This window comes from Sceloporus occidentalis, unplaced genomic scaffold, assembly GCF_023333645.1.
Source record: "Sceloporus occidentalis isolate IW3139 unplaced genomic scaffold, rSceOcc1.0.p SCAF_95, whole genome shotgun sequence".
Lineage (NCBI taxonomy): Eukaryota > Metazoa > Chordata > Lepidosauria > Squamata > Phrynosomatidae > Sceloporus > Sceloporus occidentalis.
The window spans coordinates 1,367,193-1,382,474 of NW_028317075.1; the positions used below are offsets into that span (position 1 = coordinate 1,367,193).

At 37.9% G+C, this 15,282-nt stretch overlaps 1 protein-coding gene across 1 annotated transcript; it reads right to left on the minus strand.

Annotated features, from left to right (window-relative positions):
* Positions 1–7,856: 7,856 nt before the first annotated feature.
* On the minus strand, positions 7,857–12,537 carry LOC149284306 (neuronal acetylcholine receptor subunit alpha-6-like). Its single transcript, XM_089496889.1, has 5 exons — positions 12,406–12,537; positions 10,608–10,652; positions 9,994–10,103; positions 8,922–9,900; positions 7,857–7,985 (listed from the first exon to the last, which is right to left on the minus strand). The coding sequence occupies exons 1-5, from the start codon at positions 12,445–12,447 to the stop codon at positions 7,857–7,859; spliced, it is 1,305 nt and encodes a 434-aa protein (XP_089353015.1). The 5' UTR covers positions 12,448–12,537.
* Positions 12,538–15,282: the final 2,745 nt, after the last annotated feature.

The window sequence follows — 15,282 nt, forward strand, 5'->3', positions numbered from 1 at the left end:
CAGGAGACATGGAGGAGGCCGTAGGAGGGCAACAACCCAGCAGCAGGACCGCTACCTCCACCTTTGTGCAAGGAGGAACAGGAGGAGCACTGCCAGAGCCCTGCAAAATGACCTCTAGCAGGCCACAAATGTGCATGTGTCCACTCAAACGGTCAGAAACAGACTCCATGAGGGTGGTATGAGGGCCCGACACTGTGCAGGACGTTTGACATTTGCCAGAGAACACCAGGATTGGCATATTCGCCACTGGCACCCTGTGCTCTTCACAGATGAAAGCAGGTTCACACTGAGCACATGTGACAGACGTGACAGAGTCTGGCAACGCCGTGGAGAACGTTCTGCTGCCTGCAACATCCTCCAGCATGACCGGTTTGGCGGTGGGTCAGTAATGGTGTGGGGTGGCCCTCCAAGTGCTTGCCAGAGGTAGCCTGACTGCCATTAGGTACCGAGATGAGATCCTCAGACCCCTTGTGAGACCATATGCTGGTGCGGTTGGCCCTGGTTCCTCCTAATGCAAGACAATGCTAGACCTCATGTGGCTGGAGTGTGTCAGCAGTTCCTGTAAGAGGAAAGCATTGATGCTATGGACTGGCCCGCCTGTTGCCCCAGACCTGAATCCGATTGAGCACATCCGGGACATCATGTTTCGCTCCATCCACCAACGCCACGTTGCACCACAGACTGTCCAGGAGTTGGCGGACGCTTTAGTCCAGGTCTGGGAGGACATCCCTCAGGAGACCATCCGCGACCTCATCAGGAGCATGCCTAGGCATTGTAAGGAGGTCATACGGGCACGTGGAGGCCACACACACTGCTGAGCCTCATTGTGACTTGTTTTAAGGACATTACATCAAAGATGGATCAGCCTGTAGTGTGGTTTTCCATTTTGATTTTGAGTGTGACTCCATATCCAGACCTCCATGGGTTGCTAAATTTGTTTTCCATTGAGAATTTTTGTGTGATTTTGTTGTCAGCACATTCAACTATGTAAAGACGGAAGTATGTCATACGATTAGTTCATTCATTCAGATCTAGGATGTGTAATCTTAGTGTTCCTATTATTATGTTGAGCAGTGCATATAGATTCAGGATCAACAACACATGAATTAAACTATATTTGGGTCATTGATTTATTTGGTTCACTTAAGGATTCATTCTCTGAATATTTTTATGGATTGATTGATTCTATTTATATCTATACAATGGGAAGATTGCAAATGAAGAATCTGGACCAGGGCATATCACTTGTAAAGTCTGCTGATATAGCATTGAGCAATGGAGATGCAGAACTGTTACCAACAAGCCATAACATTATGAGCACTGATAGGTGAAGTGAGTAACACTGATAACAAGATTATCATGGCACCTGTCAGTGAGTAGGATATATTATGCAACAAGTGAACATTTCGTCCTCAAAGTTAAATGTGTTAAATGCAGGAATAATGGGCAAGCATAAGAATCTGAGTTACTTTGATAAAGATGCTAGAGATGGCTAGACAACTGGGTTAGATCTCCAAAACTGCAGCTCTTGTGGGGTGTTGCAGTGGTGAGTACATATCAAAAGTGGTCCAAGGAAGGAAAAGCATAAACCGACGTCAGGGTCATGGATGGCCAACGCTCATTGATGCATGTGGGGGGAGAAGGCTGGCCTGTGTGGTCAAATTCAACAGATGAGCTACTGAAGCTCAAATTGCTGAAAACGTTCATGCTGGTTCTGATAGAAAGGTGTCAGAACACACAGTGTATTGCGGTTTGTTGTGTATGGGGGGCCCGTGCTGACCCCTGTCCGCTACCGAAAGTGCCTACAATGGGCACGAGAGCAAAAGAACTGGACCACGGAGCAATGGAAGAATGGTCTTAAATCGTGTTTTTTTTGTTTGTTTTACATCACCTGGATTCCTTAGTGCATGTGCATTGCTTACCTGGAGAGCACATGGCACCAAGATGCACTATGGGAAGAAGGCAAGCCTGCGGAGGCAATGTGATGCTTTGAGCAATGTTCTGCTGGGACCCTTTGAGTCCTACCATTCATGTGAATGTTACTTTGACATGTACTACCTACCTAAGCATTGTTCAGACCATGTACACCCTTTCATGGATATGATATTTCCTGATGACTTTGACCTCTTTCAGGAGGATAGTGCACCCTGCCACAAAGCAAAAATGGTTTGAGGAACACAACTACGAGTTCAAGGTGTTGACTTGGCCTCCAAATTCCCCATATCTCAATCTAATTGAGCATCTGTGGGATGTGCTGGACCGACCCTCCTCACAACTTACAGGACTTAAAGGATCTGGTGCTAACATCTTGGTGCCAGATACCACGGCACACCTTCGGAGGCTAGTGGAGTCCATGCCTCGACAGGTCAGGGCTGTTTTGGTGGCAAAAGGGTGACCTACACAATATAAGGCAGGTGGTCTTAATGTTATAGCTGATCGGTGTATACAACAAAGTCAGAGCAATGCTACCCAGAAATAACTGCTTTATATTTTTGGTTAGAAGACAAACTGCCATTCACAATCGTGGAGGGGCAGAAGGTGCTCTAGACCCACTTAAAGCTACTTTATTAATATTCTGGTGCTTTAATCACCTGAATTATATTTTTATTTTATCCAGAACCTATTCTAAATCTCCTCACTACTGACCAACAGTCAACCTTCACAAAGCATACTGCTTAATTACATATAATTCTAATTATGACAACATTCATGTTGTGCACGTTTAGCTCCAAGTAAAAGTGCTCCAGACAGACTTGGGAAAAAGGACTTGATTGATAGTATTTTAAATCGTTTGAACTGAACCATAAAACTGTCAGATAAATTAGGCTACTTGAGACAGCAAACTTTAAGCTTTCTTGAAAGGATTAAGAGCCAGCATATAGGGTTGGTTCTTAAAGACAGAAGCAACAGTAACAATATATAATTGTTCTGTTAGTGATTGTTTTCCATATTAAGAACAGGCAGAATAATCCAATGTGCCCTAGTATACTTAAAAGTGAAACACACTTACGAAGTTTATTCCCTGTGTCCCCAAGGCTCATGCGTTTTGACATTTTATATGCTTAAAATAGCTCAAGCAATTTAGGCACTGCACTTAAGAACTGAATTATTAAGAAGAGGAAGCTTTTGATGTGATGCTTCGCAAGGTCATGTTGTGGCTTCAGATCACAAAGGCTAAAAATAAGAAAGTCATTTTCAATCTGCAGCTACAACGAAGTAATCTCACATTCATTTGAAATTAGAATGGGTTTAGCAAAAAAGATTTCTGCTCAAATCCACTCGTCCCAGCTAAATCTTTTTTAAACATTAGGAAAAATAATAATTGCCGGAGAGTAAAGGGACGAAGAGTCTTTTGTTCTGAACAGAGAAACAGAGAGCTGAAAAATGACCCCATTTCATTCACGGTGAAATGTGAGAGAGTCAGTTTTCCTGTTACATAAAGCTGTTGTTGTCATCTAACTAATTAGAGATGAGCCCCAATTTCCAGTTTTAATGAATAGACTTTATACTACGGTTGCACCTTAATTCATGTCTATAATTTATTTATTGTTCATTAAACAAAGTGGCTGCCATTATTTATATAATCCAACTCTTCCTGTAGGGAGAACTGGGCTCCAGTCTTAGAAGTGCTTCCACACTTGGTTACATACAGTCCAATAGAGTGCAAATTCACATGTTTTAATGTGATTGTCAATTTTGTATATTTTAAGTTTTAATGTTTTTGTGAATGATGTAATTGTATTCACAAAATGTAGCGCATACCCAGCAAATGCCATTCCAAAAAACACATACCTAAGGAATACATATTGGGGATTCTGTCAGACTACAGTGCCCTCCACTAATATTGGCACCCTCGGTAAATATGAGCAAATTTCGATATCTTTAATTTTTAGTACACCTGGGATACTAGGAACAAGAAATTGTTCAACCATGAATTCCTGTTTAACAGGGGTAATACATAGGCCACATTCCCTTAGACATTGATCACAATGGGTAAGACCAAGGAATATAGCTGTGATATGCAGCAAAGGGTTATTGAGCTTCAAAAATTGCAAAAGCATTGAAAATGCCCATTTTCACCATCAGAGCAATACTTAAGAAGTGACAGTCAACTAGAAATGCCATGAATCAACCTGGAAGTATGTCTCAACACACTGTGAAGAGGACAGTTCAAGTGGCCAACAAAATATGATAAAAAACCTTATGCCCATGGTTAAAGATGGTGGTGGCTCTTTAATATTTTGTGGCTGGTTTTCTGCCAGAGGACCTGGACATATTGCTAGGATACATTTTATAATGGACTCTTGCAAATATCAACAGATATTAAATGAACACCAGAAATCTTAAAATGCGCTGTGGTTGGATCTTACAGCAAGTAAATGATCCAAAAGATACATCAATGGCAACATAAAACATGGCCATCCCAGTCCCCTGACGTGAAACCCATAGAAAACCTGAATAATAGAGTTCACCAGCGTCACCCTCGAAATTTGAAGGATCTGGATTCTGTATCAGAATGGTCTTAGATCCCTTGCCGTGTTTTCTCCAACCAGTCATAGGAGAAGAGCTGTTATCTAGACAAAGGGAGGTAGCACAAATTATTGACTAAAAGGGTGCCAATAATTGTGCCACACAGTATATTTCACAATTTTTGTTTTTGGATAAAACTGTGTTGTGTTTGCAGTTGTTTGATATCCATGAGAGCAAAGTGTTTTTTTAAGAAAAGATTAAAAGGTTGAACAATAAAGGCAATTTTTAACAGCCTTCTTTGCTAATATATATCAAGGTTTCCAATATTAGTAGAGGGGACTGTATGTGGTCATATATTGCTTAACCCACCACAGTGAAAAAAGTACCCCAAGTCTGGTAAGTCCTATTTCATTTTTCATAGCTATATTGCTTACCAAGGAATTGAATCAGTGGGACTGCACTGCATTTAACTTAAAGCCTTCTCTGGACACTATTAATGAGGCACCCGTGTGGAATCACTGATTCAGCTACTTGGTAAGCAATATAGACATGAAAGTTTAGATAGGACTCGCCAAACTTGGGGTACTTTGACATAGTGGTGGGCTAAGCAACATACGGCCATATAGTGTGACGGAATCCCCAATATTTATGCCTTAGATAACTGGGTTTTTTTAAGTGTATTTGCTGGGGATGCGCTGAATTCTTGCTTTGTTTTGTGTACCTATTAGTCATTATTATTCTAGCAGCAACCCAGGAATCTGAATAATAATACCTTTTATGTGTCTTAGGTTATTTGCTCCCCTATTTTGTATACATATTGTAATATCGCCATAGAATCTACTGGAGCTCTATAAATGTAATATAATACCACAAGTCAGTTTGGGTGATCAATCCTATTTTATGTTAGAAGTTGGCTGAATTGTATCAATGTTACTTGAAGGTGTTAAACTGCCATAGTTGCCAAAATGTAGAGAAGTGTAATAGTGTAGCAACTGTAATAAATCCACATTCACTTAGTGCCACTCAGCTTTCTTGTGCATTTCTACTAGTCATGACAGAACCTCCTCTTTACTCGCATCACTCACAGAGAGATCTCTTTCATTCACTAATAGCTTGAAACCTAAGTTACCAGATACCGCAGAGAAGTACTGTATATCATATATCATTGAACTTCTCTGGTTCCAGTGTTGAAAAGTTCAGGAACACAGCGTAACATTCACTGCACAATCACAATGGTTCATGACAACCCATGGAAACAAACAATCTTTCTATTCCACTGCCTGCTCATTCACACCAACAGGTCTTGCATTTGATGCCACGGAAGTCAAGTAGCAGAATCCAATGGTCTTTGTATATTACAAGATATGGACAGCATCGTGGTACAAATGGCACCGTTCACTCATCATTTTGAGTTCCAAGCTTCAGCACTCAATATGGTGGCAACTGGACAGTTTTAAAAAACTGCATTGCATGTTTTAGAAGTTGATTCATGTAACCCTTATTCCATTGATCCACTTAAAGTGATCTTAGAATACTCAGACACTCTTTTTGAGATAGCACTGCACTCTGGACATTCTGTTGAGTCTTCCAGTTTCACAGGCTTCTGCTGTTTGCTTCTTTGGATAGTTGAATGTCATAGGGGTCTCATGAGTTGCATATAGGCCCACAGAGTTTTTTTAGTTTTTCATATTATTTAGCCTCTCAGATTCTTTACCCCCCCTTAAACCAGCGCCGGCCAACAGCACTCCTTGGGCAACGCCACTCCAAGCTATATCCTACACGTCTCTGCAGTATATATTGCTTTATAGTTGGTCTTACAAATGACAGCTAAAACCAAAGGCATAATATATTTGCTTTTAGCCATTATGAAGAAGGGAAATTAATAAGCACTCACTCCTTATATGCACAGATTCTGTGATTTCATTTTAAGCAGTAGTTTTGCCATTGGCAATAGCATCTTACTAAATGAATGTCCTAGATATGTCCACATTTATCCATCAGGCGTCTTTTGCACTTGCTTTACATTTTACCTCACCACCAATATTTACAAAGTTAAAGGATCTGTTCTGTGAATCTGTAAATCACATTAAGTAAAAATCTATTTGACTAAAGAACTAATGACGTACATTGCAGTTTTCCACAGGATTAAATTCTTTAGTGACTTTCCCTGGGATAAAACACTGTACCGTGTATAACAGGATTTCTATGGCATGGTAATTTGTGTTATTTTGAATATTTTTTTTTTGTTTGATTGGATTTAAACATTTTTTTTAAAGAAAAGTCATTCCAGTCCCTAAATATTAATATTTTTTTATTATACATTGGAATTCAGTGCAAATATATGCATGCATTTATTTTTCATTGTAGTTGGAAAGATAGATTATTTTGTGTGAGTTGAATTCCCTCTCACTTCCTTGAAAACTCTAAAGTATGTGAGAGGATGTGTCAGTAATCAGTAATTTTATAACTTCAATATAAAACACTTATGCCAATTTGCATACCTAGTAGTGTAGGGGTGTCACTTTTAAATCAGAGACTAAATACATTTTATCTGATGACTTAATGGATGCTGTTTAATTCTACATAATGTAATGATCTGTTTAAGCAATAGTTTTTGGCACCCAATGTGAATTCTTTAAGCACACACTCAGTACATGGTAAGACCCAGCATCAGATAGTTATCCTTATCCCTTGGGGCCAAACTTAAACAAACATACTTTGATTTATAGCAAGGGTGTGTAACTCCAACCATGAGGACCATAAGCCAAACAAAGAATTCCCAGTCATCATTGTCTGAATTTTAAATTGGTGAATTTTTTATTGGGATGCCTATGATCAAGCTAGGATATCCAAAACCCATGGCTGGTTTGCAGCCCTTGAGGACTGAAGTTGTGCACCACTGAGCTAAAGGAATAAAATAGATGCATGATTTCTCTGATCACCTGAACTGAAAGGCTGCTCCAGGGGATAAACTTACTATGCTCTAGGGTGCAATGAGATGAAAATTTCCATCTCTCTGCATTAGTTATAAAATTGTAGAATATGCTGGGGTCTAGGATTCAGCAGATTCTGCTACTACTCACCCTATTCCCCATCCACACTCTACCAAAGTTCTGCTTCCATGGAATGACTAGATGCTTGGATACTGATCCACTGATGTTTCTTTTTAAATAACGATTACATTGTGTGATACAGATGATACAAACGATGACACACTCACATGCATGTCTATTACAAACATATGTGATCTACAAAATCTGTTTGCATGATTTGCATGCATGTAATAACATGTAATATCTGGGAAAAAGTGTCTATATGCTGCCATACAAGTATGTGAACAATGCAAAAAAAGTAGATAGTTTTCCTATAAACAGTCATTAAAATCTTTATGTTTTCTTTCCATCTATCATAGGCTGCATGAACAACCCAGTTGTCCCTAAAACACAAAGGATTATGAATACCCAAAGAAAAACCCTGTCGATGACCATAGCTACATATTTCCAATCATCTTCTTCCTACAAATAAAGAAAAGAGAGTTACATACAACATATAGTATATGTTATTATAAAATCTGATCCGTCATACTTTTCAAGAGACATACTTACTAGCTAAAAATCATCCAATATGGGATTAATGAAGAAATATGAGCCTCATTGTAACAAACTATAAAATTAACCAATGAATAGCAAAACTCAGCTCCTGTTCCTTACTTGCATTTTGATGCAACAAGGCACTGTGCATGTAATATTGTTGATGTCCTGTATATTGCATTCTGAGGCCAGGCAAAGTGATCATGGAAAAGAAAGTGATGTTACTCCTGCATATCTACCACTAAAATGATCTGAACCCTGTGTGACCATGTGCAAAATCTACATTAAAAGTAAATGATTTTTAATTCATATTTGGTAATTTGTTATTCTTAGCATCCCATAAGAATTTGGGCTGTAATGAAACAAAATGTCCTTCTTAAACAAGTTTACAATCTTGGGGGCTCTAAGTTAACATGCAATATACAGCCATTGGGTTTACCCCAATTAAAGGCTGCATTTATGTTTTAAGATTTGAGGTTATGTTTATTAATCAGAAATATAGTTACAGTATTTAGCAATGCAAATGTATAATGCATAATAGGGTGAAAATATTGTATTTTATCATAATTTTTTATGGAACATATAGATGAAGAATATAAACTGTATACCTGGGAGATCTCCACACCCACTCCCCAATAACTACACACACTCCTCACCCACTAAAGACTGTTTGGGGTAGCTAGTCCGGGCTCCTTGACTAGCCCTGCCCCACATGAAGCCCCTTCCTGCAGAATGCAGACTTCCGGTCAAAATTTGGTGTTTGGGTAGAATGTTGTTTTCCTTATGCAACTCGTTTATTGTAACCAGTGAACAGTAAAACAGATTTAGAACCAAGGCAACATTGAATTTTGTCTGGCTTACCTCCTTCCTTTCATTATGGTCTTTGATATTTTCTGCCATGACCTGAACACTTTTGACAACCTCTTTCATTTTCGCTGATGACTCTTGAATAGCATTACACAATCCCTGGTGCTTTCTTCTTCTTTTGCTGGTGCTCTGTTCTTGTGATTTCATGCAGTGGCAACATGTCTCATCTTCAAATAGTTCCACGTCCCTGCATTCCGAGTTCATTAGCATCGTTGATTTGGTGCAGTCTCTTTTTTTCATTCTTTTAGAATAAGGCCTGTCTTTCTTCTGTACGGTCTTTCTCATCATTAACAACTTTGGTAAACGTTTCAAAAAGACATCTTTTACCCACCGAGGCATTTTGTGCGTTGTTGGCGTACGGTAGTGAATGTTCAACACGAATACTGTGACCACTATTGACAGAGTCACAAATATCATTGTAAACAAAAGATATTCCCCAACAAGTGGAATTACTAGAGAGGTTGATGGGATGGTTTCAGTGATGACCAATAAAAACACTGTAAGTGAAAGTAGAACTGAAATGCATAGCGTGACCTTTTCTCCACAGTCTGATGGGAGGTAAAAAACTAATACTGTTAAAAATGATAAAAAAAGGCATGGCATGATGAGGTTTATGGTGTAAAACATTGGCAGTCTCCTTATGTAGAAAGAATATGTTATGTCGGTGTAGATTTCCTCACAGCAGTTATACTTAATGTCATGCTTGTAACCAGAAGCATCAATTATTTCCCACTCGCTGTTCTCCCAAAAATCTTTCATGTCAACTTTAGATCCGATGATCACAAGATCAATTTTAGCCTTATCATAAGACCAAGATCCAAATTTCATTGAACAGTTTTGATGATCAAATGGGAAAAATGTGATATCCATTGGGCAGGAACTCTTAAATATGGCAGGTGGAGACCATTGGATTAAGCCATTGTACTTAAGCAGGGCTTTTGTCTTCCCTTCGACTTGGAAGTCCCCAACAGCACTACAAAAAATCAGAATTTTATTAATCAATACACCAGTTCTAAATGTAATTTAAAAAAAAACTTTTTACGTAATCAACAAAAGGATTGCTTACTTGTTATATAAGACAATGTCTGGCTTCCAAATTTTGTCTGCTGGAACTCGCATGAATTCAATCCCATCATAATCCATTGGATTCCACTGGAGTTTATAGTCATTCCATATCTATGTGGCAAAGTGATAGGGAGTGGATGTGTTATCTCGTGTGAAGACTATAGTTCCCTGTAGACAAATTGTCTAGCATAATTTTGTGACAGATCTTCTTAAACCCTTAGCAGACCAGCCTCTAAAATTTCTAATTATCACAGAATTTTTTTTAACCATTATTAGTATGTGTCTTCACGTGCATTTAAAGCCTACACACAGTTACAACATGTCCCACAGAAAAATGGGTATAGCCATGTTGGTCCGAGACAAGATGGAGTTGATACCTAATTAAAAATTGGGTCAATTTAGAAAATTAGGTCTGGGAGACCTCTTTTTTAATTAAAATAAATATTTTTGCCAGAGAATAATCTATGGGAAAGAACAAGTACTAAACACAGAAGACTAGATATAACCATCAATGTCCCATTATGTGCCATTCATGCATATGCATTTATAAATATTCTATTAGTGTTATGGAACCAGCTTGTGCCCTATAAATGTAATAATGTAATAATAACTTACATGACGGAGCCACAAATTAGTTTCCAAGATCTGGTTAACTTCGTCCTTAAAAATAAAATAGGTATTAAAAAAAGGCACAATAATTTAATTTGACCAAAAGATATATATAGATTACCCCATGTTTATATGTTAGGGCAAGTGTAATGCAAAGAAATAAAGTTTTAGCCAATGCCACTACCGTTCTCTACATAATCTGAGAAAATCACAGGGTACCGTAACCTTTCATTGCCCAGGGAATACTCCAATATGATCACCTTACAATATGGCCATATTGGAGCAATATGGCCATATTGTAATGTTATCCCTGTGCAGGGTTGAACTGAGGCAGAGAAACGTGGCCATGGCACTTTAAGGTCAATGGCTGTCAACCCGATATACATGGTCGCACACTATTTGAGCAGAGTTCAGCCATATGTATGCAGCCATCTAAAACAGTAAAGGTAATTAGGCCAGCTATTTGGCACTATTCCTTCAGGCTTTTGCCCGGTTTACTAGCCAGCCAGTTCTGGCCTGTCACCTGAATAATCCTTAATCGGTTATGACAATTAATCCAATAAGAGTTCTTTTTGGGGGAAGTTTAATACCCAAAGAGAGAAGCGGATAGGGGATAGGGAAAAGAAGAATAAGAAATGTCAGTGGGGAAGACATCACCAACAGAAGTGACTGTGGAAGCTGCTAATTCTAACCAATTGAAAAAAAAAGCTGTCACTTATTATTCTAAAAGTAATTTGTACATGGTGGATAGGTATGCTTTATTGTTGTTGCTCAACTGTGTCACCTGGTGGATACATGGTGTATGTGCTACTACCAATACTACTACTACTATCACTACTACTACTACTATTACTATTACTACTACTACTACTACTAGGGGAAAAACAAGCCTTCTGGCTTGTCTGGTGTCTGTAGATGAGTGTTTAATAATACTTCTACCACACACTGCTGAGAAATCTAGTGCATTTTTTTTATGTTATCTCTCTTGCATAGTTTGACTTTTTCCCTCCCTTAACATGCCACCGCACAAATTTGTTTTTATATTTTCCTGTTCTTTCCCCTTCTTTATCAGTAGTCTACTCCATAGAAGCCTCTTTTTGTCTCAACATGTGCTCCCTAATACAACAACCCCATTGCCATTATGACTCCTTTTACTATTTCTATCCCCATTAATTCCATATACATTCGTCTTCTCTACCTCTCAACATGAGCTTTTCTTCTCCCTTTACTTCTTTTGCCCCTACTTCACAATTTGTTTCCATCTGCTATCACTTTTTTCATTTCCCTCCCCATATAAGCTGCTCTTCATCCTCTATACAAGCTCCCCTACATTACCTTCCCCAGCTCCCCTTACTCTATTTAGTGTTAATGCTCACCCATAGCTACTATTAGCAATGCCTGTCGGTCTGTTGTTCAGTGAAGGTTCTCCCAACCTAAATTAAATAATGCTAACAGTATCCAGACCAAAATCATTATGCTCTGGGTCCATCAACATTTATCTGAGGTAGTTGTCCAGTGGTTGAATTGAAACCTGTATTATTCTACTGCTATCATAGCACATAAAGTGTATTGCGGGTCATTCAATAAAGTGAGCTTTCAGAAGAGCTGCAGTTGCAACTCAATGACTATATTATCCAGTATGAAGCACACACCCATGCAATCATTAATTTAACTATGCATTATACAAGGCCAACAAAACTTATTCTCAAAGGTGCACCCTTCATAATGCATAGAAAATCCGAGAGCTGACGCATCAACTCTTTTGCAAAGTTCCCCTTTTTGTATATATTCATCTTAGCCTTACCACATTAACAAGTTGAGTTATTGCCACCTCAAAATGCACCATAACGGGATCAGACACATTTTCTACTGGCCTTATATATTGGTTGTAACGTGAAAATATCTTCTTGAAAAGTCTTTCTTCAGTCGCACACGGAGAGGAAGCTGTGAATAAATAATTTCCGTTCTTAGCTGTAAAACATTATTTTTCTTCTTTTTTTGTATACTTGCATTAACGCAACGCTATATTTCAACATGATGGCTAATGTGAAGGAGAGAATTATATCATGCTATGTATGTTCTAAGCAAAACTTTATTTCTGTCAAAGTTAACCTTAACTAAATGGATTATATATTTCTGGTTCTATGCATGTTTTCAGAGAATAATAGAATTTTCAGCTTTACTTTCCTTCTGGCACAATGTTATATTTCTCCTGGTTGCTCACATAGCTCATGCTGTATATCATAATGATAAGGAAATATTAATCAGGTTCTTGGTGCTATATTCTTGAAGTATGGAAGAAGGTAGGTATTAGTCCTAATTAGTTTGCTACCATGGAAGAAGACATTAGCTTTTGTGAAAGTCATGTATTAACATGCTTCTATCTGACATGAGTCCTATGGATTTTTTAGGTAGAAAGTGGTCAGAACAATAAATTAGGTTGGTGGTCACTTGAAGAACTTTGTCCTAAACAATGCTATATTTTTAATTCAAAACAAGAAACGTCTTACCTCGATCCCTAACACGTTATTATATAATTCCATGTTGTGCGACCGCTATGCCTAAGATTAAGTGCCATTGTTGGATGCAAAACGTGTTCACCTACTGGGTATCGACTGCTAACTGAGATTGGCCAAATTAGGTCAATATAATCACCATATTGAAATATACTGCTTTGATTGACATTCATTTTCTCGGGTGTTGCGGAATCATTTTCCTTTTTTTGATACTCAAGAATACTATATTCTTATCCTGAACAAACTTGCTTTTAACAGGTATTGCATCAAAAACAGCCATTACAAGGCAGGGCTGCACAACTCTAGTCCTCAAGGGCAACAAACAGGTCAGATGTTTGGATTTTATGTTTAGATTTTGTGCTTGAGCACTGACATCTCAATACAAATGAATGAACCTACTTGATTTCAAGTGAGGATACAATTAATTTTTTGCCTGTGTGTGGCCCTCAAGGACTTCAGTTGGGCGTCCCATTTATAAGTTGTGGCACATTTCCTGGCCTTTTTATTTGGTGCTGAAAACTACTGTTGACCACCCATGCCAACACTAATGGTGTTTATAACCCTTGCTGTATCAAATGATTGGTTTTTAGGCAGTGCTCTTAAACTGTTATCTGATGGATAAACAGAACAGAAATAGGCTAGGAAGCATTTGTTCGCAATTCACATAAACTTGATATGACAAGCGAGGCAGATGTAATGCAAGGTACTTAAATCTGCGAGGGCTCTCCCCAAAGTCTTTGTTTAACGCATGACTTATTTGGATTAAAATTTCATTGACTAGATGGCCTCGGTCTTTTTAACTCTTTCACTACCCTAGAGCTTATTTATCAACAATGTATGGTAAAGCCAACTGGCAGCGGAAAAGTATGTTTTATTTTTAATCTTTATTGCATTAATGCATTACAAAAAAAAATGCACTAAAATGAACCTAGTGAGTTAATGAAGTAGAAACTAAAACTTTAACGTATATATTATATAATGATTGCATTTTTAGTTAGACAAATATTGTTTATATTGTGTAAAGTGACTATCCTGTGTAAAGTTGTCTATTTTTCTAACAACCTTGTTGCCGTTGTATACATTTTAATGTTACCTGTTTCTCTTCCTTAATATTCAATCCACAAACTTTTTATACACTTATTTATAAAAAGGCTACCATTGCCCGAAAGAAATCAACACATGAATTGATTATTCTGCAAAAATCTCATATTACTCCTATTAAACAAAAAATATATTTGTTTCTCAATTTATATGACATAATCCGACCAAGATTTTATTCATTTATTTACATTTCTTTGCAATGGTTAAAATTGTCTAACACATCTCATCATGCAAATATAAAATTACAAGCTTCTAACCTACCTTTTATTGTTGCCAGCAATGTTACCGCCAAGAAATAAAATGAGATTCTAAAATTAAGAAAATGAGATAAAAACATATTTGACAGGTAAATAAAAGAAAAACGTGAAGAAGGCTTGAAATAATTTGTCCTTATTCTTCCAAAAAATAAATAAAAATCAATCTGAATGAGCTTGAAGGAATTGAAGATTGAAGATGCCTCTTCTTCTAGAAGCTTGCCCAGGTAAATGGATGATATTCAAATGTGTGCTCTGTTTTCAAACAGGCTGCATGTGTGTTTTCGTCATGAGCAAAGAATTACAGAGGGAAAAAGTATCCGTTGATGAGATATACAGCCCCAAGGGAACAACATAATCAACTGCAAATGTTTAGCCAAACAGAGAGATAAATGAATGGGAATATATAAGAAAACCTGAAGGTGTTCAAAGATTATTCCGTAAGAGCTGTTCTGTGATCTCCTAGAGGGTAATGCAGGATTATACTGTACATTTGATTCACAGCAGCTGTGTGGCAATGTATATGCAGGTCGAAGGAATACGCCTTTTATTATGTCACCAAAATGGTTTCCATATGTAATAGTAACATAATTTATCAAAGACACAGCTCTACCAATATGCATTAATTGAGGAGGTATCCACCACGTAAAGAACGTGCTGCTTAATGTCTTAAAAGCCATTAGTTTCCACAAACAGCCCTTATTACCAAAAAAGTAATCATGTGCATCACATTAGACCCATATAACAGTCTCTCTGTGGATGCTTATTCCCTTGGTGTAAATGGTGTCTACATCATTTGCCAGAACTGGA

Coding starts and splice junctions, on each gene's coding strand:
- LOC149284306 (XM_089496889.1), bottom strand. CDS start 12,447: ATGGTGCATTTTGAGGTGGCAATAACTCAACTTGTTAATGTG. Junction 10,104..10,607: donor CTAATTTGTGGCTCCGTCAT/GTAAGTTATTAT, acceptor TTTGCCACATAG/ATATGGAATGACTATAAACT. Junction 9,901..9,993: donor GACATTGTCTTATATAACAA/GTAAGCAATCCT, acceptor GATTTTTTGTAG/TGCTGTTGGGGACTTCCAAG.